General features: G+C 43.5%; 2 protein-coding genes across 7 annotated transcripts in view; both read right to left on the bottom strand.

Annotated features, from left to right (window-relative positions):
* LOC135240077 (AP-4 complex accessory subunit RUSC2-like) overlaps positions 1–18,306 on the bottom strand; it is a 40,396-nt gene extending 22,090 nt beyond the window's left edge. The window contains exon 1 of one of the 4 annotated variants that reach the window (XM_064309259.1): positions 18,110–18,306. The gene's annotated coding sequence lies outside the window, so the exon portion shown is untranslated. The other 3 variants (XM_064309261.1, XM_064309263.1, XM_064309262.1) reach the window with 3 other exon arrangements.
* A 657-nt stretch (positions 18,307–18,963) lies between these two features.
* Positions 18,964–25,487, bottom strand: part of atp8b5b (ATPase phospholipid transporting 8B5b) — a 38,417-nt gene continuing 31,893 nt past the window's right edge. For all 3 annotated transcript variants that reach the window (XM_064309264.1, XM_064309266.1, XM_064309265.1), the window contains exons 23-28: positions 24,652–24,875; positions 23,950–24,033; positions 23,341–23,586; positions 22,638–22,776; positions 22,093–22,223; positions 18,964–21,380 (exon numbers count right to left, since the gene is read on the bottom strand). In XM_064309264.1, the coding sequence (XP_064165334.1) occupies positions 21,117–21,380; positions 22,093–22,223; positions 22,638–22,776; positions 23,341–23,586; positions 23,950–24,033; positions 24,652–24,875 (1,088 nt within the window). In that variant the 3' untranslated portion in view covers positions 18,964–21,116. The remainder of the gene's footprint in view (positions 21,381–22,092; positions 22,224–22,637; positions 22,777–23,340; positions 23,587–23,949; positions 24,034–24,651; positions 24,876–25,487) is intronic.

The raw sequence follows: 25,487 nt of genomic DNA, 5'->3' as shown, positions 1-25,487 counted from the left end.
CAACAGTTCAGGCATTACGCATGCAAAGACACACACACACACACACACACACACACACACACACACACACACACACACACAAAAACAGTAAACAAGAACAGAAGTTATACAAAACCAGCACAAAAACAAAAATGGTCCAGAAGCATCCAGACCCAAAGAAACCAAGAAACAACATTTCGCAGATCCATTTAGACCAATCACAGGCCTGCATTTTCCCCTATGCTTTTCTATTATAGGGTACTGCTGAAATAGTGCTGTAAAACAACAGAAGACAGAGTGGCAGCAACATGCCAGCAAGACCCCCCCCCCCCACGACCGCATCAGAGCCCTGCGTGCAAAGTGGTTTAAAAACACTTGGCCTCCTCGTCCAAACCGGTGCAGCACCCGTGTCCTCATAACAATCGGGCATAACTCAAGACTCCAATTACCCAGACGCGGAGCCAACGATGCCCCGGTGCCTCTTAAACAGAGAGGCACGACACCCAGAGAGAGGGCACAGGGGCTCCACACCCCGCAGCTCAGAGAATGCACTTAAATCAAGCTGCAGGGGCAGATCTCAGAACACGGCCTTCAAAAATACCCCCGACACCCTGACAGGAGAACACTCTGCAGGGCGTCTGCAGGTACGGGATACGCTAATGCTGATTCAGCTAAAAAAAAAACCTAAAAAAAAACCGTACATTTCAGGTCTTCCCATCACCCACATATTAATTTCAGCGACAAAAAAAGGAATAGTCCTAATACTTATGGTGCAGTGCCTTCACGCAAATTATATTAGCAATTATACACACATCAAACAACAATGGCCACCACTGAGAGAAAAATAAATGATGGGAGTATAGCTGCAGTTATGGCCAAGTACCTCAGTCGATTACAACAACAAAAAAAGAGAATGCTTCTACCTGATCCACCCTCTCAAAGCCTAAAAATCCCAGCAGACCAAGAGGCGGGGAGAATTTGAGACGCCTCTACCACCCTGCCCCCACTCAGAGCACTGTCCCCCTGGCCAGGCTGGGACCGTCCCCAGCCATTACCATTATCATGGAGATCAGCAGCTGGAAGTCACAAAATCAGCATCCCCCAGAGAGGGGAGGGGAGGGGAGGGGAGGAGGGGAGCATGGAGACACGGAGGCACCACCGCCCCCTCCCCTTGCCTCCCCTCCCCCACCTGCCAGGGCAGGACACCCAGACCTCCACTCGTCCCCCCGCCGAAACCGGCGGGCCGCCGCGGGCTCCCCCCCGCCAGGCTCTCCCTCCTCACCTGCGCATCCCGCTGCCAGCCCTCTCCTGTCCAATCAGCTGCCACACGGGGAGCCGGAGGAGAGGCACTGCAGAGGCACTGCGCATTCCGCTCCGCGCCGCCAAGCACACGCTCGCACGTATGCGCAGGCACACGTGCAAACTCGCATACGCATGCAAGCATGCATGCACATACGCACGCTTACATTCTGTACACACACAAACACCTATATGTGCCTTTTCTCTCACACACAATAACACACAGTACATGCTCCCTCTTTCTCCCACACACACACACATGTAGTATACACAAACACACACACACATATATGTACTGTACATACACACACACACACACACACACACATATATGTACTGTACATATACACACACACACACATATGTACTGTACATACACACACACACACACACACACACACACACACATATGTACTGTACATACACACACACACACACACACTTTCTCTACCACACTCACACACACACACATACACTCTCTAACACACACACACACACATGCATCCTGTCTCACACGCACACTCACACAGATACACAGTCACACACTCTCACTTATCAGTAACACTCAGACATACTGACATACCAAAGCGAATGGACACAGTGAGAGAGCATAGCACGGCTGTTGCTCCCTCTGTTCCCTCTCTCTGCTTTCTCTCCATGTATAACTGCTCTCCCTCCCCTCAGCTCTATAGCAACAGCATCACAGCGCAAAACTGAGCATGTCCACAGACCGGAACGTACTAAGGGAGCACACTAGGGAGGGGGGACAGCTATTTTTTTTCTCTTCTCAAGTACAGGGGGGATCTATAAACAGAGGGAGCTTCAGAAGAGGCATTCAGCGATCGGGGCTGGAAAAATAAGAAAATATTGGTAATTCAAACAATCTTATGTTATTGAAACTGAATAAAATCGTAACAGTGCACCTCAACAAGACTTCACCTCAAAAAAAATGAGGCTATCTCTACCGTAGATCTGACTGCGAGTCAAGACATTCCCTTTTTATTATTAATCTACTCATTTTCTTAATTGGCAGAGAGAGCAACAAGCGTAATGACACTAGCAAGTGAGACACCGCAGAGGAATCAAGCTGAAACAATGTCACCTTACAATGTCATTGTGTTCCATCTGTGCGTTTCAGAAATATACTGCATTGTACCACATGTCGGCCACGTCACCATCTCTGTCTGTGATCGCACACATTCTGTGCAGCAGGGAAGCAGCAGCCTGGCTAGTCTTGCCGTCTGATTGGACAGTCCACTCTACACTGCTGCTGCTTATCTCTGACCCCCCCCCCCCCCAGCCACAATCCACTCTATGCCAGCGCAGACATATACATACATATGTCCACAGATGCACATATGTACACACATACTCAAACGGAGGCATGCAGTCACATACAGACATGCAGACAGACACACAGACACACACATGCGCACACACACAAGCCTGCACTAACACAGACACAGATCTACACACAAGACACAAACACACAGAGAATTGCTAAAAGCACAAACCAACAAAAACGTGCAAAAAGCATGCACATAAACACAGAAAAAAAAAACCACGGACAGTCGCACACAAACAAATCCCAACAAAAATACACACACGCACGTGCAGTTCAGACAGTCTGGCACAAACAGTACTGCGTACAGCTGTGGAAATTTACCACACAGCCGAGAAATTCAATTATCATTATTATTTTATCAATCATTATTCAAAATAAATATGTTCACAAGCACTCATGTATACATTTGAAAATATCAACAATTCTTGACTATAAAGAGCAAGGCTCTTCAGCAGTCACAACATTCAATCATTAACCTTAATTTATTCACCCAAGAAGCACTCTTTGTTCTCTTAAATCCTTGCACATTTTAGGCTGCAGTGCTGACCTTGGGAAACAGGATGGGAGCAAACGTAAAGAGTGTGTTCACACTGTCCGGGGCAGGGGTGGGGTGGGGGGGTTCTGGGGGGTGTAGGAGTCATTAGCTGGCTGTATTCAGAGAGTCAGTCGGTTAACACTGCTACTGCCCTGAACGATTTCACAGGGGTCTTTAATGAGCTCCGCATGTCAGGACCTCAGCTTAATGTATCACCTGAAAGACAGTGTTGGCCAGAGCAAACCCGCTGGCTAGAGTGGGTTGTTTTTATGAGGCAGGAGGAAAGACTGCCCCCTACTGACCCACAGACAATTCTATGAAAGGGTCCTTCCCATGTAGCCAATGAAAACATAGATGCTTGGTTTTATGACCATATTGTTGTACAGAGAATTTGAATATCATGAATTGTGTCACAATATGGACATGGATAATTCAATGAATTATATCCTGACGCTTGTATCAGGATATATATTGTGGCAAGGGGCCGGTTCTGATACACAACCCACTACAAAATTGAGTAACATGAAAGAATTTGATTTCTGTGGCTACCCAATGAAACAGACCTTCAAACAAACTGTGCATCAAACATACTCTGGTTTTAAGATGGTCTACACTGTCCTCAATCAGTTATGTACCATCTGCGACATGTACACCATAAATCAGTGAAAAAAAAAATCAGTGTAAAATAGTCTGAATTTTAATTAAGAATTTGCCACTAATGTCTCTAAAACAAGTTTCTAAAACATAAATATAACCTGACCGCAAACACTTCATAATCATCATCAAGTTCAACAGTGGAGATATTTTGACTGCTGCATGGTAACCATCCGTTACGTACTGTTTATTTGACTACCCTCGTAATCCATGCAGATTAAGCACAATGACTTTCTGATCTCTTGACGCAAACACCAAAACAACAACAACGTGATTCATCACTCGACCGTCACCGAGCTGTAATGAGCCAGGCCTGTGATGAGAAACAAAGCAATCAGCACTGTACAATTCTGGGGTAATGAGCAAATTAGCATCTGAGCGCTCAAGTAATTACAACTTTCTCCACGACTGAAAGCTCTGTGGCTTGTGAGCGTGCTCGCCGAGCCTGTGAAAGGGAACGGCAAAAGGCAAGCGCGTCGGATGGAGAGGACCGCCCTCTTTATTTATAAGACTGTCGTTCAAGACTCACTGGGGGGATGCACAACCAGCAGCCTGGGAACTGGGCAGCCATTTTGTTTTGTTTCTTACAGCCAGACTCTGGGAGGGACTTAAATTACATAAGAATAGAGACACAGAGCTGCTGTCAGTCTGCCAAGATATTTGTGGAGCACACGCACATACACACACACGAACACACACACACGCACACGCACACAAATACGGACACAAACAGGCACACGTGCAGGCAGGCACAGGCTCATACATGTGGCATACACTCTGTATGAAGAACTGAGACGCACACCACATGCATGTACATGTCTCAATTCTTCATACATACGTACGTACGTATGCGACTGCACTGCATAGATTAGAGCAGAACACGAGATTGGGGTGGGGAAAGAGTGTGGATCCAGACTGACATGGGGAAAGATCTGGAAGAATGGGAAAATCTTCTCTGGTCACACATGAACGCCATATGTCTCACGGAATCCGCAACAAATTCATCTCCAGCAAAGCTCACATCTGAGCGCGCAAACAAGCATGCAACAAAGGGTGATGTCATCCAAGTGATGATGTCACCCAAAGTCAGCTAAAGCTACAACAACATCTGGGAGGGCTTCAGGCTTGCTCCCACTAACAGCTGATGCCTGATGCAGATCAGCTGCCCTGCCTTTCAGTATAACTCCAATTAAACTGTGAACAAGGGCTAAATATATCTCCAGTCAGGGATCAGGTGGCGGAGTTTTGGGGGGGTGAGGGGGGGGTTGAGACCAGTATCCAATCACAACTCTGTGTGGACACTTTAATCTAATATCATATTTGCTCTACCCAACCAGTGGTATTAAATTCCTAAAATCCAAAAACAGAGCACATTAAATTAAACATGGAACATACTTAGCCATCATATTATGGGCCCGATTCTATTTTCAGTCCAGCATTTATGAGATTCTGATTAAAGAGCTCTTCCGGTGCATAATTTGGCAACCCTCCGAACCGACTCGGTCTCAGTTCCACAGGGACAACCTCAAACACCATCACCTGTGACAACGCTTTGCTTCCTGTCAGTTTTTGGACTGGGACGGGATGCCCTGTTTTTCAGACTCCAGACAGAGCATGTCTGTCCCTCTCCTCCCCTCCCCTCCCAGCCAGCATCTGGGTATAATCTGTAAATAATCTCACCAGCGTCTCACGCAGTGGCTGAGAGTGAACCGTGGAAAATTCCCTAAGCCCCCCCCCCCCCCCCCCCCCCCCAGAACACAACCATCCCTTGGAACAAGCAACATCCTGGTCACCAGGTCTGTATTAATGTACTTCCCACTACTGGCTGTGATGAACTCATCCTTTTCCAGGCTGGATACATCATCTCAGTCTAGAGTCAACCTGGGCCAAACACTTTATTTTAAAACACTTTAACTGACCAAACACTGGTAAAATTTTTACACTTTTTACTCAGTTTTAAACGGGAAATTGTTTTTTTATCTTTCATCATTTGGTATTTTGGTATATTTGTCCCAGGCCTAGCACAAGAGTAATTGCAAATGCCTCGGGGTAGCTGAGGTGAGAATTAATACATAATATTTACCTCATTACTGTTCTCTGTGCACAAATTAAAGTCACATCTCTAGCAACAAACGAGAAATGATCAACATTAGGATTGTGCTATGTGTTTTACAAAGAGCTATAAAAGAAACAAATTTACATGTACATTTAGCGGACACTAAAGATTACAGAATTCTGTCAGGTTTTTTAGGTTTAGGTCAAGCTGTTGTAGCATCTATGAGAGGAATTATTTCATAAAGTCACTGATGACTCATTAATTCCTTCCAAAATTAATAAGCCTTTCACTACCCCACCAAATGCACCAGTGCATTACTGCACTCCACTATGTGGTCATCGCTGCTGTTCAGCTCTGAATTATTAGGAGAACTGGGCCCTATTCCAACACAACCCTCCCTTCTCCCGGATCTTTTCTCAAGAGTAACATTACAGGAAACAATCATTTTTAAAACAAGAGGATCCCAGAATGCATCTGCGCTCATTTGTATAGCATGCAGAGTGTTAGCCGCAGAGCGTTAGCCACACAGCATATTTCCTTGATGAACTTCTTGGGGGAAACTTCAAACACAAGGGGAATTAAGAAGGGACAAAGATGGACAGCTAAGGGCTAAAGGGTGTGTGTCAGTGTGTCTCTTATGTATTTTTGTGTGTGTGTGTGTGTGTGGTGTGTGTGTATAGAAACTAGTTTCAACATTGCCAGTTTATTTTGTTATTGAATAAATTATAGGAATGGCCTAAAAGCCATCACTCAAGCTTCACATGAGCTTTGGAGAGAGAGAGAAATGCAAGACACTCAAATACAAAGAAATACTGTATGCACAATACACACACACTCCCACACACACACAGGAACAGGAAGTGAAGGGCGGGTCTTTTTGTACTCTGTCCTTGCCGCTGCCTCCAAGAACATCCTTTGGCTTAAAAAGAGGGACAGTTAAAATATCCCCTCTTTCCAGGAAAACAGCTGGGGTCACCATGGGAAGTGTTCCTCCGGGAAGAGATTCCAAAAAAGGCCGTTGTGCAGCGTGGCACACCAACTGGACAGAGACAGGCAACGCCTGTCGGCCTGGTGCCTCTACTCAACCGCTATTTTTGGAGCAGTCTCCTCCAAAACACTTGTCATGCAGAAGACATACAAATGAAGACAGTCACGTTTATTCAGATATTCTGTTGGCAAGGTGCCCCTCTCTTCCACACTACCATACCTGCCCTCAGCCATGTCCTTTTCTGTGTTACACACAGTGAGTTGGTCACTGTTGCTGCCCCAAAATGCATTCCCTCCGTCACCACCTCTTAAAGCATTCCTCGTGCTGAGGACTCTACGGCTCTCAAACCAACAAAGTGTGTAACATCCCGTAATCCTCCACAGCGGTGCGGCTACGGGAAACGGAACATCACACAGCAGTGCTCAGAGTGTCCGTCCACGAGTCACAAAGGCACGCGCTCAGTGCGTTTCCCCAAAAATAAAACAGGAGGGAAAACAGCGCATGGAATGGAATTTAATATCAGCACAAACAAAATAGCCACTGGCAGTTGGCTAGACTGATATAATACCACAGTGTCCCGAGTCAAATGCTGCACTTGTTTGGAATTCAAGTACAGACAGACTGGGACCAAAGCAGCAAGCTCCCGTGGTTGAGGGAGAGTAGATCAGTGCTGCTGGACCACAAAAAGAGCCCCCATCTGTCCAACTGCCTCTGCAATGGAAGACTGACATGCAACCTACAGATTCCTTTAAAGGAGTACCATGGTGATTTTCACACTTTCTCGGTTTTATGTGCTATTTGCACAAGAGGCATTGAAGAAACACAATGAGCAAAGTATTAAATATGTCCGTTCTGTATTTTTGGAGAAATATGCGCTTTAAATTCATTGTCCTATTTTCAACCGGTTGAGAAAGTTGTCATTTTGCTACGTCACGAATACAGTAACCACTCCCATTTCCACTCCCCGTAAAGAAATCTGACAGGACACACCGTCCTGCTGTTCAGACAATGCAAATATTTGACGAACGTTAGGTTCACTTAAATTAGAGTGCCTTTACATTATTTCTGGTTATATTAATTTAGCTAGCTAGCTAACGTTAGCTAGCTAGGAGGTTTGCTTTCATAAGGCAATGTTATCGATAACGTTAGCTTGCTAGTTTTCTTTTATGAAGACGTTATAGTTGTGCTTTTATCTTAACTTGGCTAGCTAGATAGCAAAAATTATAATTGGATATAAGTCAACGTCCTTACCTTAGCTATCTATCGATACTTGATATACTACTAAGCTAGCTAGCTTGTGAAAATTCAGTCTCCCAAAGAGAGCGCGTATCATGGGGGTAGCTATTGTAACGGGGCACGGTCTGTCAATCATAGCTAACTGACAGTTCTCATTACCACGCCCAGACGGTTCGGGTGAATTTTTATAGTGGGAAATTTAGGCTTAGAAAAATACGTTTTAAAGTACATTGAAATGACTGAAGAATTAAAAAATTATGCACATTTGTTTTGTTGTTGCCTAAAGACAACTGGGAAGTGTCACGTTCAACCACCATGGTACTCCTTTAAAAAAACAGAAGCACATTGCAATAACTTATGCGCTTCACATTTAGGATTGCATGTTTTTTTTTGTTGTTTTTTTTTTTGTGAAGGCTGCCATGGCAGAGATGATGGCAGGCATTTTGGAGCTTGGCAAAGCGACACCAGTATTTTGTGCCACTTCCAGTATTTTGTTCTCTAATCTTCTCATCTACAAAACCTCACTGCTGCCAATAAAAACTTGGAATGTTTATTCACCTTTTCAAGGTGGCACATAACTGGTCATGGCATCATTCTGGGTGTGGGGTGGGGGTGGGGGCAGCTGGTGGGATTGCCTACCCCCCTCAATGCCATTCTACCAAGGGCCTGGCCCATTTCCTCCTGTTTGACCAATCAACGGCCAGTGTGCGATATGGGGAGAAAGGAGGCCGTATACAGGATAGCAGGGCAGTGAATTCCAACAGCAATGACTTCTTCACCTTCCATATTAATACACATAGAAACCCATCACTCTTGTAATGGCCTCCCCTAAACAGACTATAAACAATATTACCAGTGTGTGAGATTTTGTTCTAATTAATCGTGTATTGACTAACATTAGCTAGCTAGTTAGTGAAGTCAGCAAGCAAAAGCCTAGCTAGCGTGATGTCAGGTTACTTCAATAACTCATATACTGAAAATAGGTTCTGTAGCGAGTATGGCCAAGGTGAAACATGTCTGTACTTTATTGCTCTGCCTGAAAGTACAAAGCCATTTGTCGGATGAATAACATGGCCTTCTATACTACAACTTCAAATTCAAACAGGATGTAGTGGCAAATAATAATATAATAAATAAACTGCCATGGCCAGCACAGCCTATGAAAATAAACTGCACTCTATGGTTTATCCCATATATTGAGTGTCCATGTACTGCTGAATGTACGGTTTTTTACCGTTGAGAGTTTTCTAATTTTATTTTATTGCACTTTCACGTAGCCTACATTTGACAAAACAATTTCCTTGTGGAGATTCATATATTTATGTATATTTATATTTGAGTAAAGGCTATATTTCTCTAAGGCTGAGCACTCAACACTTTCATTTTCAAGGAACTAATTTCAAGTAGGCTAATTCTTAAAACAAAAATAGGGGTTTAAAGCCAGTGCCTGTAGGACAGAGGAGGAAAATCCAGATTTAGACGAGTTTAATTCAACCACAAGCACTTTTCACTTTGTTTTAGCTGGTGCCTCCTGCCAAAAATGCTCAAAGAAAACTGAAATTCTTAAAATTACCAGGAGATTTAAATGCTTTATCCGCTTCCAGTAATTGGTTCTCTTCTATTACACAACCTCGCCACAACTGGACAGCCTATAAAAGCTTAAAATATTTATTAATCTTTAAATTTCAGTGCTGGTTGCATTACCCCTCCTGTTTTTTTCCCCTCCTTTTCTTCTGAGGTTCCAACATAAAAACACCGAATCAATAAATGTAATAGTGCTGACATAGCCAAGCGTCGCTCAAGGTTACCCCGGGGACAAGGCTCTTATGCCCGGATCAGGGGCTGGATGTTCTCTCAGTGGTGATGCTGCAATTTCCTTCCCTATATAGGCCTACCTGTAATTTCATTAAAGTTGGAAGTCTCACTGACTAGGGCCGCCCGCTTTAGTACTGTAGACCAGCATATATGTGAGGAAATGAAGACCTGCCCCAGGAACAAATAATGGCTACTTAAGTACAAACCCAATCTAAACCCAATCCAATTAGTGCAACAACAAAAAAATGTGTACAATATGCACAGTGATGGGAGAGGATATACAATCAACCCCAACCAGTGGCAAAGACAGTGAGAAAATGGATTGTGCCCTCTCAGGTTTGTCAAACGATCACCCGCACCCTGCATGTTAAAAAGTGGCCTAAATGTACCTTATGAGAAAGAAGTACTTTAACTTCCTGTCTAAGATCAGTATGTTTCCAGTGGATATTTTAGAGGTTTGATCCAGATCTTAGATTCACCTCCTCCAAAGTGTTAGCTTAATGGATCAGACAGGTCCTCAGCCCAGATCCAATCAGCATTCACCTTTAACGTTGATTCACAAATTAAACTCAGATGTCACAATAATTCACTGTTGAGTTTAGCAAACGCCACAGTTTAGTGACCAAGAAACAAAGAAAATATTGCCTCAAGTCTGAAGCTAAAGGAAAATGTTGGCACAATCCAGGACAAAGATCTGATCTACCGTAACCATAGCGCCAACTTGGAGGGTAACTGTGCTACACACATTAAGGTAAAATCCTATTTTTAGAGCCTTCATTAACAAAACATGACCTACGCACTTGTGATGTCACAAGAATAAATAAAACATGTCAAAAGCATCTCATAAAACGTATCAGTAAACACGCCTTCTCATCTACACTTTAATGTGATTGTTCACTTCCTGGAGTTAAAAAAAAAAAAAACATTACTTCAGTTTAATTTATTTGTTTTTGACTAGCCCAGTTTTTGTGTGTGATGAATCATATTTAAAATATTCATAGAAGTCTATGATGGCATGCCTGCTATAAAATTGGTATAGGAACAATTTTTTTTATAACATTTTCAGTTGGAACTATTGACTTTGGCACATGCAACCTGAGACGCTGCAACCACAATTTAAAAACTGATACTTATGACGTTATAAAATCGATCTGTTCATACGTACGGCTTCTGGAGGCATAACATCAATGCACAAGCTTTTCTGGAGTTACCTGACGTGCATTTTATTTTTTTATTTTACCACAAACCTGTGATTGCCCTTATAACCACCCACTGTAAAACCAGCAGGTTGCCAGAAACTTATACAAAATATTTATGAAACATCCAAAACACACATTTAAAATGGAAATAGTATTTTAAAATACTCTTGAAAGTAAACAATCCCTTTAATGTCTTTCTTTTGGTTTTTGCTGCAGTACAGCAGGTGTCCCCAGGGGACAGTTTTCATGTGGTTTTATAACACCACTAACACGAGCAAATTTTAAATTCTTTCCCAGTTTCCTGAGCTTAAATGTTTATTTTTGCCCACAGTTTGGCCAAAAAAACCAAAACTTCACCCCTTCATTATGAAAGATTATTAAAGATTTTGGTTTTCACCTGCATTTAACATGAGACCACACAAAAAAAACCCCACAAGACTAAACATCTTCATTCTGGAAAAAAAAAACAGTTTCAAAAAACCTGCTTCAGTGAGCCTACTGCCCTGCATTACACGAAGACCGCCTTGAGCTATACACGCGACTGGATATGGGCGACTGAATGAAGACAATGATTCACGCATCCCCATCCACTGAGGCAAGAACTCCACTCACGGATTTGACGAAAATGAGAGGTCACAAGACAGTTCCCTTACAGCACTGCTGGGAAAAAAAACTGGCCCTTATCATTGGCCCAGTCGCCCAGTCGCCCTGCCAGGGCTTAACTCTTCCTCAGGGAGATGGCGAAGTGGGTCAGGAGTAGATGCTGGTGGATGTACTTGAACAGAGGCGCAAAGTGGGAGGAGTCAGGATAATATGAAGGAACAGAGAGAACAGAGAGCCTCCTGGGTAGGAGGTATGGGAATACTACACTCCCATAGTAGAGCCCCGTGGCTGCAATCTTTGAGACTGACGTGACGTTGCCTAGCAGAAGCCATTACGCAGATGAAATTACATTTCCTACATTTACATTTACATTGGCACAGACGTATCATGACAAAACCTGAGAGCAAATCCTTCAGATCAGCTGTCCTTCGATACGTAACTGGAGATGGAATAACGTTGATGACGTAAACCAAATCTGACTTTTTTTTCTCTCTTAGCTGCGACTGAGAAAAGTCTGCCATCACAGGACCTGAATCTGCCTTAAAAGTGCTGGTCCATTCAAGTACGTTATGCCTCTCTGCAACCCACAGTTCTTAAGAAGTAGCCTACAGCTTGGTGGCTATTTAAGGCATCGGGAGATTGATTTGTTCTCAGTTGAAGGCGAAGCATTAGATGAGATCCATGGGCCCACCCAGGCTACAACACAAAAATACAGGCCTCCTGTACTCCCACTGTTAACTTGCCTCAGACAGGTAAAGATCGACATCTCTGCTTTTCACACATCTTTTGAGTTTCACAGCTAGCCAACGGCCCTGCATCTGGGAAGGTTTCAGGCTCTATTCTTCCCCTAGGCAGAAAGTGTACTTTTTCCACAGGGTGTTTCCTGAAGATTTATTGTTTCAGGTATGCGTTAGTGAAAGTCGGAAGGGGAAATAATTCATCAGTGTGGTGCTGGCAAGAGCAAGAGGTTCTGGGCGCCATCCACTGCTGTGCAGTCTCCAGGGAGACAGGGGCAGCCACGATCGGCAGCGAGGGCGGAGGAGGAGGAGACGGGGGGCGGGGGTATGGGCAGCTCTGCTAACCCAGGGAGAGTTCGCCACTGGCCTCAGCCACGCGGCAGATGTCAAACCAGCACAAGCCTGACAGGAATCATCAGAAGCAGTGTTGCTTGAGACAAACAAGACAAGGGGGATGGAGAGAGAGAGAGAGAGGGAGAGAGAAAGAGAGAGAGACACACACACATGTTGCATTAACAGAAATATAGAGCTAGTCTTCTTTAATGTCTGCTGGCCAATCACCTTTGCCAGGCACCTTGCTGGAGGACTCTTCTCATCTGGTCCCGCTCATTTCTTCACTGAGTTGGTCCTGCCACAACGTAGCCCATAACGCACCGACTGTTCCATCTCCACAGACTGTGCTTTGCTTATTTTTAGATAGATCACAAAAAGCAGCACAGATTCTGCTTGGATGTTTCAGTACAACTAAACAAGCTTTTTTTACTTTGCAGGCTAGCTGCAGATATCTCAAATAAAAAAATTAACTGAAGCACTTGTCAAAAAGGCCAAGGATCTGTCCAGCACCCTCCTCCCTGGGCGAGTTCATTTTTAAACATGAAAAAGACAGCGGCATCAACCAGAGAGCTGTTCATCTGAAAGCATTTTTTCATCGGAGAACTGTTCATTCCCCAGAAATGAGAGCCTAGACTCGCAGACAGGACTCGAGCGAACATGCAGCATTTCTTTAAAGGCATTCCTGCTTCTCATCCTGAGGCAGTGCTCAGAGAGCAGGAGGAGGAACAAGGCCTCTCTCTGTGCTACAGTAAGGCTCAGTTACATAAAGCGCGCTTCAGCCCAGATTAAACCCATCAGATTATGCACATCGGCCAACAGCTGCACCAAATCTTCATCCAGAAAGAATGCGTACAAATGTGAGTGCATGAACACATAGGCCGGTGCACATGCACAGTACACACACACATATACACAGTGCACACTCACACATACGCATGTACAGCACATATATGCACACACACACACACACATACAGTACACACACAAGCATACACATTCAGTAATGATTCTTAGCTCTTCCACAACAAGGGTACAAGTTCTTTAAAGTTCTGGCACTCATCTAATGTATTATTCGTTTTCCTAGTAACAAAATATAGGATCTCCCACTCGTCTTCACATTTCTTACCTAAAACCACAGACCCTTTATACTCACCAAGGTTTTGTGTCTCCCTACCATTAAAGTACCATTGAAAAACTCCCATTTTCCTACTCTGAAAAATTATTAAAAGGAGTGACTGAAGAGAACAATGTAGCAATGACATGCTGGACTGTAAAACGGCTCCAGGACCTCCTGTTACCAACCCAAACCAGCTGTGGTTCAGAAGCAGAGAAGACGAAAGGAACAGTGGAGTATCTGGTAAATCTAATGGCATACCAACCAGATTACAAAAGAAGCCATTAAGCTTTTGGTACTTACTGTATGTATGTCCTTATTCAACCAGCCACACTTGTCCTGGATCTGAAGCTAAACTTTGCCAAATTGTATAATTTTAGATTGAAATATCCATTATTGGATAGGAAGAATTTCAGCTGGATCTGGTAGGGAATGAAGTGAAAATGAGGACTCATTGATCCAAGAATGGTCTTTTTCATACAGTGACATGCCTATGTTGGCTGGTCCATCTTGCCAGACATGTAAATGAAATGTGGACATTGACAGCATTCTCCCGGTGCGAGGGCCTTTAAATCCAGTTTCTAATGTATGCACTGTTTATTTTCTCTGCCGATTACACTCTCTTAGGGGGGATATTTATTAGCATGGGGGCAGTTGCTAGGGAGGCATATCATTGCCATGAAAGAACCTTCCTCGTGACACATCCGCTGTTTGTCATTCCGTCTGGTCGGGAGAAATAAAAGGCCAAGTGAGACACCGTCTACTTGAGCTCAGCGTGACAAGTCAGAGGTGTGAGCCTGGCTCACTGGAAATAGCGGCTGGCTCATCGGTCCTCCACGGAACAGCAGACCAGGAAAAACCTGCCGGCCAAACCAACAGAAAACCTCCAGATGGAATCTCCCGCTTGGCTTGGCCCCGGTTGGCCCTGGTTACACTCTTATGACTAAACGTGATGATGTCATCGTTCAGAGGAGAAGTAAAAAGCCTTCTGTCAAGACCAAATGAAGGCCAGAAGTTGCAGGCTAACAAATTCATAGCTTCGCTCATCAGGCTTACAGTACTATTAGCCTAACTGGGTTGACACTGATATACGATAGTTTCACCCAGCTTCAAGCAATGACGTGTTTTGCTAAAAAAAAATTACAATAATTGAATAAACAAATAATAAAAATTGGTCGTTTTGGTTTTCTGAAGAATCATGATCTCATGAAGGCAGGACTCCAGACAGACCTGGTTGGTGACTGAATCAAACGCAACTAATGACCAACAACTAAATGTCGGCTAAAACTGGGAAGAAACAATCAGATTGCAGGAAATGAATCTCAAACTGTAGACCTACCTTCCTTTTTTATAGACATTGGAGAGGAAAGGTATTTGGGGTTGAGATATGCGCACCTCTAAAACATTGTTTTTTACTTTCATATTTACTTAGCTTTACATAGAGATCTATATACCGTTTAATTAGAAGCAACATGCATAGATTACATTACCAGGAAACAAGAAACTGAGCACATCTAAGCTTGTTATATTACCTACCGTCTAGAGAGTAACTAACACTGTCCATCTTGGACTGGACCACCACAAGTCTCTACCTCTACAAGATGTCCTGGTAAGCTATTGAATGGTAAGCATTAAAAACTAAAAATACACTTTGATATTGGTGCAAAAAATGTAAGGCAACTAATCTGGCACTGGTGTCAGGAAGCATACAACACATTTAAGGGAATCACATCTGCTCAAAGTTACAACATCATTATGCTGTATTAGAGAAATGAAACCAGCAGCCTCTGTGTTACAAACCTGGTTGGATAACTGTAGTGCCAGACTGCTGGGTCTTACAGACATCGATGTGAAGCTCATGAAAGAAGGATTACTACATAAAAAAAAATCTAATTAAATACCCAGGGATACTGTGGTGAAACTGCAAATCACTTTAGGGGGACAAAAAAAAACCCTCTCTCCTGGAAAAACTAATATGGATCCAGAGAGGAGAGCAAACAACCCAGGTTACTCAGCATTACAGCCAATCCCCTCTGGATAATACAATAAGAGCATTGAACAGTGATTTATCTTGTGGAGAAATAGGAGATAAGAATCTAATTCCTTTAATGCCATGCAACATAATCTTCAGTGTGATAAATTAATTAGAGGGCACATCAGGGGTCAGACAAACTTGCAGGCCACATTTACCAGACCTTCAGTACTACAAATGCACCTGTACATGACTGTGGAAATGTACACACACACACACACACAAGCTTCTGGTATGGGTGCCAGGATAATGTTTGAATGGCGTGCCAAAAGCATTTATGAGTTGTCCATAATAACACCATCAATAGACTTGGCTCCTAATTCAAATAATCCTTAACTTTGAGGTTCTTAACAGTTTGTTTGGGCTTATTTTGTTGGCTGGAAATAGAAATTACACTGACCAACCGCTGGCACAGTGATTCATCGAGAAGGAAATTCTCCAAAGAAGATCAGTGCATAATAACATACTAATTTGACTTCCAAGGAAATGGGAAAGGAATAACAAGGAAGAAAAAACCCCACAAAATGTAGGCTAACTGCCCACAACGCACAGCTGTTATTCTAATAGGGTACTGCGTTTTCATGCTGTGTCTAGAAAACAAGGGTCATTTCATAACATCGGGGGAAGTAGCCTAATTTAAAGCACACACATAACGTTCAGTCTTGAAAAACAAATCAGGGAGAATAAAGCAAAGTCTAAATGCACTTAACGCAGTTCCGCTATACCAGTCACCCACGCCCTGCTCTGGACCACCGAATAGGAATAGAAACATGAGCATTGGCAGGGGTTTACAACACAGTGATTGCATGAACTAGAATAAACGAAAATTCAGCAGATTTGGTACCTACCTGACTCTGTAACTGTCTGTTAAACCATGCAGTCAGGACAGTCAAATGAAGACTCGAGATTGTCAACATCAGGGGCGGGTTACTCTGTGTCTCCAATTCACCCCAGTAAGGAGTTTCAACCCGTTATTAAAATTCCGCAACGAGATAATGACAATTCTTAGGTAAGAGCTCCGGGAGAACTTACTGATCAAACCGGCCCATGCTGTGATTATAAGCTGCATGCAGACGTTCGCACGTTCAACGGCTGACACCTACAAACGCCTGCAAGGACGGCCGGGTTCCGTCATTGTATGATAATCAACGAAATGCTTGTTGGTTGGCGAATATTCGCTTCGCTGAGACTTAATAAGCATTGCAACGGCAATTATTCATCGGCGTGTTGCGTTCGATAGCTATCGATATAGCTAGTTACGAAAGCATCATTTTGTGCAGTGTTCTTTAATGCTGGATAAAGTGATGCAACCGAACACAAAAGTGTAAGTACGAGTCCATAACAGAGGCAGAAAACACAGCGTTTACATCAAAACTCATGTCCATCTTGACGAGGGATGGACAGGAGAATTCCGAGTCCTTACATGTTCTTATATCGTAGGGTACGCCACGAAATGCACTTCCATTTTATTATTGCAGTGGCCGGTGCAGAAAATAGCAGCATCACCAAGCAAGATCGCTAACGTTAGCTCGAGCTAAAATTCTCCCCAGCAACCGATGAGCATCGTTCCCTCATCAGTGCCAATCATGGAAAACATCGGCTGAGCGAAATGCCTTACGTTAGCAATCGAGCAAGAGCAGTGCAAAAGGCAGACTGAGCCTTATGTTAAGAACCAGTCATCCAGTGAAAAGCAGTAGGCCTAATTATAAATTAATAAGAAAATTTCATCCAGCAAGCTACAATGCAAATGGATCTCGCCAGTGCTAAATTCAGATGGCCGTAAACATGACATTCAGGCTAACAGCAAGCATATAGCTAGACTCACCATACCCTTAGTTAGCCTATATTAGCGAAGCTAGCGCTGTCTTTCTTGCCTATAAACCATGCAAATCCTGTTTTTGCAAAAAATGAAAATAAAACTTGAACGTTCAACGAGGGATTTTCTAGCACCATCAACATAAATAAATAAATATCGTTATAATACTGAATTACACGAATTGCATTAATTTATGTGCCTTACCAGTGGCAGCAAAATCACGTACAGCACAATGCATTTGAGGGTTTTAAATAACATTTTCTCGCTAACGTTAGCAGAGACCGATGATGCAAACGCGACTAGTCTGACAAGCAAGAGGCTGATATAGCATAAGAAAAAACAACAGCAACATACAAAAACGAACTTACATTTACATTGGGTGTTTGGAAACATGAAGGCTATACTGTCAGGTTTTCAGATTTGAGTAACATCCCCGTTATGCCTTTACTGAAAACAGCGACAGTGAATAGTCCTTGACACTGCAGGGCGCATTCTCGACGAGCTTTTACAAAGGAGCGAAATTGGGCTGGCCCAGGCCCTGCTGCGTCACAAGGTCTACACCCCTAGCGCAGTACATTGCGATCTTCCCCATTAGAAATGCATATTACATCAAATTATTAAAGTCATTTCATAACGGATTTGCAAATGAGCCAAATTCAATTCTGGTATAACAATATAATCCACGTTTCACACAGCATTCTCTAGAGTCTAAAAAGACTTCAAAACTGTATTAACAGCCTATAAATATTTGAATGAAATTTGCCTAAACTATGAAATGCGGCGAGTCTTTTAGTCGGTCTGGTCAGTTCTGAAGAATCTCAGAATGTCTTTTTTAAATGAATTTAAATGTGTTATTCACAAAGGAAATTTATCCTTTAGCAAACACAACCCTCTTGGCTTTAGGAAACATTTAGACCTAGCTATATTTAAAAGCATGAAATCACTCAAGTAGCCTATTTATATAATTTTCTTTTCGCTGTTTCTTGTGATGCAATTATACCATCAATACCAGTCCCTCTATTGTGCTGCTATTGGTTTTAAACAGTATAAAAATATAAATAATTACCGATGTAGCCTGTGTCCTATTTGTATGGGACAAATTGTACGTCTACTATATCCCAAATTTAATTGAAATTAGTGAAATATATTTAGCTTGCGATTGACATGATTCCAACATATTTCCCAAATAACAGTATGGAAGGAACTGCTCAAATAACCAGGCTATGTTTAAAAAAATATCAAGTATTTATTTGGCAGCTTGTTTACTTATCAAAAGTACATACCATGATCACGATTCAATTCAGAATTTAACTCTGATATGTTAGGATACTGAGATTAAAACAAAGCAGACAAAATTATCATTAAGCAGGCAATAGCCTCATACCTACAATTTAAAGGAATCATGCTGAAGCCTTGCATTTTAAGTACAAAATAAAAGGTTGAATCAATATGATAGTCAAATGTGTTTTCCCAAATAAGTTTTCTTTTTACAAAAAACATCATTTGTTATTGTGTTGCACTAGCACAATTGTAATTGTGTGTGTGTGTGTGCGTGTGTGAGGCTCACATATAACCAGTGAAGTAACACACCCACATTTATGTCTATTGGCTAGTCTTCTTCGACATCTGGGTTAGCGTGAGCCCTCACTTTGAGGAATTTTGTACACTTTATCATTTTGCTGAAGTTATAGGATAGCCCACCCAAAATATGTGGTTTTACTGCTGCTACAATGTTTACCTTCAGACAATAAGATAATGTTGTATATACAAAATAGTTTAGATCTCCCTGTACATAATATATATGATATTATGAATTATAGAATGAAGCAACACTGTACATTCAATATTGTTTTCTCCCACTGAGATTTAAGATTTTCCTCTTCTGCTTGTGTTATCTTTGATGATTAGCCGTTAACAGATCTGAGAACATGGTAAATAAAGTAGGGTAAATGCACACAAGCAGTATAATCATGTCAACCCGGGGAAAAAAATAAATTTTATATCCGGCATCATCCGGAAATGCAATATAATGAAGATAAAACAAAATATACTAAGACTTTGCAGTATATAACACAAATATACATAACATTTGCCAGTTTCAGATATTACAATGTACGTAACTTTTGTGAAATATATGTCTTACTATATATTTTTTAAAAGTCACCATATTTGCGTTACATTTTCTTCCATGTCCATGGGAACCATGATTAGTGTTGTTTTTCTTCTCTTCCATGGTTTGAATGGATTTGGTATTTTTATGATTTTCCCTTGGCTGATGTGGCCATAGATTATCACTCAGTGGTGTCTGTACATCAAAAAAAACCTCTTTTTATGATCATAACAAAAAGAGCTTCTTTGCTCCAGTCACACAGCCAACCTGACACTGGAAGCATACATCTGGTAATGAGATTCATCATTTAACCATTCCACACATGAATTTTAAAACTGAGCTCAGTTCATACAAATCATTCACACAATGTCAGATTGAAATAGTCATGAGGGCTAAACTTGTGTTTCCCTTCAAAAGTTACAGGAATTTGTATTCCGTTGATGTCCGTGTTACAGTACGTCATTCAAGTATCGGTCACATGCTCAATGGACAGACACTGGGTTTAAGTGGGTTACTGGGGCGCCAGCAGAGAAACCTGGTGTCAGTAAAGTGCTATGACACATCCATGCGAGGAGCACCGTAGATGACACAAAAGAGTTATATGAAAGAGACAGGAGAAACCATTGGGGTTGCCATGCCGATGCCCAGTGAAACCCCTTGTGTATAGAATTCCATTTTTGTCAAAAGTAAATGAATAAATATGCCTTTGTGATATAAATATTTGTATGATTTTGAATTACGCAATACTGATTGCAGAAATGTATGAGTCAATAAATTGTGAAATAATAATTAAAAAAATTATATTTTGACAGACAGATTAGCACACCATGAAATAATTGTGTCATTGTAAAATGAAAAAAGGAAAACGAGTGACTAGGAAATGTGCGGAAATTTGGGAAAGTACCATAATGATATAAAAGTGGTCTTTTGAAAAAAAAAAAGAAGAAATTAAATTAAAAGACTACAATGTCATTATGCAAATGGGTATGGGGAAATAATATTTAAAAATACTGAGTTGAGTATTATTGAATTATTCAATTATTTCACAATTTATTAACTAATTTATACATTTTGCTGCATTGCTGATTATTTATATCATAAAGGCGTATTTGTTTAATTTAACTTTGACAAAAATGGGATTCCATACTTGCGAGGGGTCGCTCTGCTCCCAACGGTTCTGTAGGCACAGGAGGGGCGGGGCTGAGGTGGAGGTGGGTGGCGTTTCTTGCATTCTAGCCCCGCCCTCAGGGTGTGGCCTGGGCGCTTCACAGGTGGTCGCTGACGGTGCGATACGTCTGAGGCGAGGAGGACTCCTGGAGCGGCTTCCCCTGCTGGTGGCCAGCGGGGCTGAACGCTGCCGTGCGGGGGAGGGCGGGGCGACGCAGGTACCGGCCGGAGGTGACCAGGTCGCCGTAGCCCTGGGCGTGCGAGAAGGCGTAGCCGGAGCGCCTGGTGCTGGTGCGCCTGATGCGGGCGCGCCGAGGGGCGGGGGGCAGGATGGATTTGGCCTGCCTCACTTTGAACCTCACCTGGGGGGAGTGGAGGAGAGGAGAGGAGAGGAGAGGAGAGGAGAGGAGAGGAGAGGAGAGGAGAGGAGAGGAGAGGCGAGGAGGGGAGAGAGGCGAGGAGAGCGAGGAGGGAGGGGAATGGAGGATGTACAAGAAGAGGAGACAGAGAGGAGAAAACACATGGAGGTGCCAGTATGGAAGATGAAAGAAAAGAAGGTCAGAGAGAAAGAACAAGAAAGGATGGAAGAATTTAAAAAAGCTTAGCCTATCACTGCAGTGTTTAAACACCATCATACCTACATTTCCTTTCCCAAACCTATTAGACTTGCTGTGCACCCTACAGCAGGGGTGTCAAACTAAATTCCAAGCGGGGTGGGGGGGGCACTGTGTCTGTGGATTTTTGTGGTTTCTTTTCAGCTGCCAATTAAGGCCTTGAGAACAAAGTGTGTGGATACTTTAGCCGATCAATGACTTAAATGAACCAGTGGTGCAAAGACCACAGTGAAAACCAACAGAATCTGCAGCCCACCAGAACTGGAGTTTAGCACCAATGCCCTACAGAGATGAGCACGCCTGGAATCAACATCAGGAGGGTCAGGCAACAGGGATCTCTCATCACTCCTGCCAGATTAGCCATGTCCCTAGTCTGGTCAAGACCATTTTTTTACACTAGCTGCATTGAACAGTGTTAAAATCCCAGTGTTCTATCCCACTGCCCCCTCCCCTCTCTCACCTTATCGTTGATTGTGGGCCGTAGCTGTATTAGCAGGAAGCGGTAGGCCACAACAGGCAGCACACACAGGATGGAGGTTAGCAGCACCGTTAGCCACACATTGGGCTGGTTCAGAGAGTTCCTGGCCGTACCTGGGACACACGCACACATACATACACACACACACACGCACACATGCACACGCACATACGCACACACACACACACACACACACAGGGACACACGCACGCACATGCCCATGAACACACAGACGTACACACACACCCACAGGCAAACACACAGGTGAACACACAAGACATTAACATGTCAGCGCATTTGAGGTAATTAGAGAATGCCCAAGAACACCCATACTGTATGTGTCTCAAGATCATTTCACCTCAGTGTGTTCAAGGTCTACTGTATATCCCAGTGCATGACCATTCAGCAAAGGCCCGCCCCTTTCCCTCATAGCAACAGATGCAGTGGCAATCATCCAATGGGAAAGCACAAAGGTCATGTTGCCAGGCTACAGGGATGTGCCCGTGGACATTGGGAAGGTGGCTCACCAATGAAGGGGAAGGATGCGGTGAAGATGAGGTACATGCCGTTGCTGTACATGGTGAAGATGACGGCGAAGTACACAGACAAACTTCCCCACAGGAAGAACTGGTTCACCGCTGTCCAATAGGACGTGTCCAGGCCCAGCTGACAACCAATCACAGTGCATGGTAACAACACGTCTAGCTCAGTCTTCAGCATGGATATACATAATCACAGATTCCATAGGCTCACCAAATGCTCAGCTTCTTAATTACAGAAGATTCTGACTATTACAGTGTCAGAGTAATGAATGTCCAGACGATGCATCAAATTGGAATGTTTCAGTTTAAATGTTCAGCTTAAATCAGCTTAAACAAAGAACTGGGAATCTGATGAGTCTCTAATATTATTTTTGCATGGCCATGGACAGAACGCTATGAAGAACAGCGAGTGTCGCCCCGGCTACTTTGAAAAAGTACTATGGAAAAAATGAAGGCAGAGGCGCCAGTGGGAAACGAAGTCCAGAGCTTCTCAGGGATACTGCTAGGCCCCAAGCTGCGGACTTCATCTTCCATCACCCACTGCAAACGGCTCTGAGGTTCTGTGACTGTGGAACACCTTTAAAACGGCATTGCAAACTACTGGACAGACGCAGACAGACAGATGGTTGAGAGTGAAGAGGGGAAGGGGGGAGGAGGGGAGGAGAGAGGAGGGGTAGGGTTGGCTCACCTGTATGCAGACGACGACGAGCAGGCAGGTCTGAGCCAGCAGGGCGAAGGACTGGTAGTCGGCGATGTCGCGGCCGTCGTCGCGCACCGTGTCGTGAATGGCGCCGTAGGGGATGAAGAAGAGCACGACGGAGCTGTACCAGCCGTGCAGCAGGCAGATGAGGAAGGCCTTCTTACTGAAGTACATGTTCAGCTGCCCCGGGATGTAGAGCTGAGGGTACTGGAAGCTCCAGCGGTCATTCACGTCCTGTTTACACACACACACACACACACACACACGCATACGCACACGCACACACACACGCACACACACACACACACACACACGCACAAGTATACAGACACGCACACAAAAGCACACACACACTCACACATACGCACACAAATGCCCACACACACACGCACATACACAAATGCACACACACACACACACACACACACATGCGCGCACACACACATGCACACAGGCACACATACACACATACACACACAAATATGCAAACCCAGGAACACACAAATAAAACACACGCACACAATCAGATCTGTGACCATCTGACTGCAGAATCACCACATGAATGACTACTTTGCTGTATCTCCAGTACTGACTGACCTGGTCAAAGAGACTCATGCCCAGCACAGGGAGGGCGGTGTACACCAGATTATACAGTGTGATGTACCACTCATCGTACACGGTCTGGGGAGAGAGCAGAGAAATGGCACATTTTTTATATTACTCCAATAATGCACATACTTTGCATATTCAAAATGCTGTACTATTGCCAAAATGTGAGACCTGTGCCAGCGTTGACTTAAAACTCACAATGCATATTTTATGTTTTTTGTTGTTGTCGTTGTTAAATGAATGAACACAAGATGTTCTCACTGAAAGTTAAAAAAAAAAACTTATTCAAAAAAAGGAAACAACAGAGCGTGCTCAGAAGCTATATTGGACAGAGATCCTTCCTTCCGAGGGAACTGAAGGGATATATTTTTAGTCTGAAATGTATTCAAGTGTTTCCTGTCATTTATATAAGTAATTTATATTTCCTTAATAGAATTCGGAATTTCTAATTTGCAATCGTGGAATTTGTAATTTGTAATGTAATGTAATTTAGTACTTTTGCAATTTCTGTACTTTTATATCTTATTGTAATCCATGTAAATTATTTATTTAATTTCTTGTATGTTGGCAATTTCGCCTGAAGGTCCCACAGGGAAAAATAAGGTTATTCTATTCTATTCGATTCTATTCGATTCTATTCTATATCTCCAGCCCCTCTCTCTCTCACTCTGTGTTCGGTCTTCCTCTTACCTGTGCAGAGAAGCCGCTGAAGAAGCCGTACCAGAAGTGCACGAAAGTGAAGGTGAAGTTCTTGTAGAAAAAGTAGCGCAGGAACTTGCACATGCGCAGGTAGGACCAGCGCCCGTGCACCAGCAGGAGGCGCTGCAGGTAGCGGAACTGGGCGAAGGAGAAGTCACTGGACAGCACCGCCTGCATGCCCTCCTGCCCGCTGATGCCCACGCCGATGTGAGCCGCTGTGGGGCATGGAGGGCAGGGCAGAAGAGAGGGGGAGGGGGAGTGAAAGAGAGAGGGAGAGGAAGGAAAGGAGACAAGGGGAAAGGGTGGAGAGTGAAACAGAATGAGAGAGAATGAGAGAGAGGAAGAGGGGGGAGAGAAAGGGGAGAGAGGGAAAGAAAAAGGGAACACAGAGAGGTGGAGAGAGTAAGAGGGGTAGGAGACATTTTACATTTTGCCAAGCAACCAGAATTAAAGCCACAGGTTTTTTTTTTGCCTTTAATAATCAGAGCCTCATTCTAAAGTCTCATATGAAAGAGCATCTCCAGCTGCTGACTTCGCTCACCACATCACTTGCCTTATACAGGCCAGAGGAAAGAGAGCCCCCTGCTGGTCCACCACCACTACAGCAGCAACCAAAGGGTACCAGGGTGTATTCCAACCACACCCAGCTCCTCGTACGCTAACGTTAGCCATTCAGCAGAGGTGGCGGGGTTCACACCACAGTACGAACGACGTCATCCCTGTTTTTTACACACCAGGCCAGAAGAGTACACCGCTCTGAAATCACAGACTTGGGGCAAAGAATACAGCGTGCATGCTATTTAACAGCAGCTTCTCCGGAGCCCTTT

This window comes from Anguilla rostrata, chromosome 14, assembly GCF_018555375.3.
Source record: "Anguilla rostrata isolate EN2019 chromosome 14, ASM1855537v3, whole genome shotgun sequence".
Lineage (NCBI taxonomy): Eukaryota > Metazoa > Chordata > Actinopteri > Anguilliformes > Anguillidae > Anguilla > Anguilla rostrata.
The sequence above is the reverse complement of the archived record's forward strand: the minus strand, read 5'-3'. Positions and strand labels throughout refer to the sequence as shown.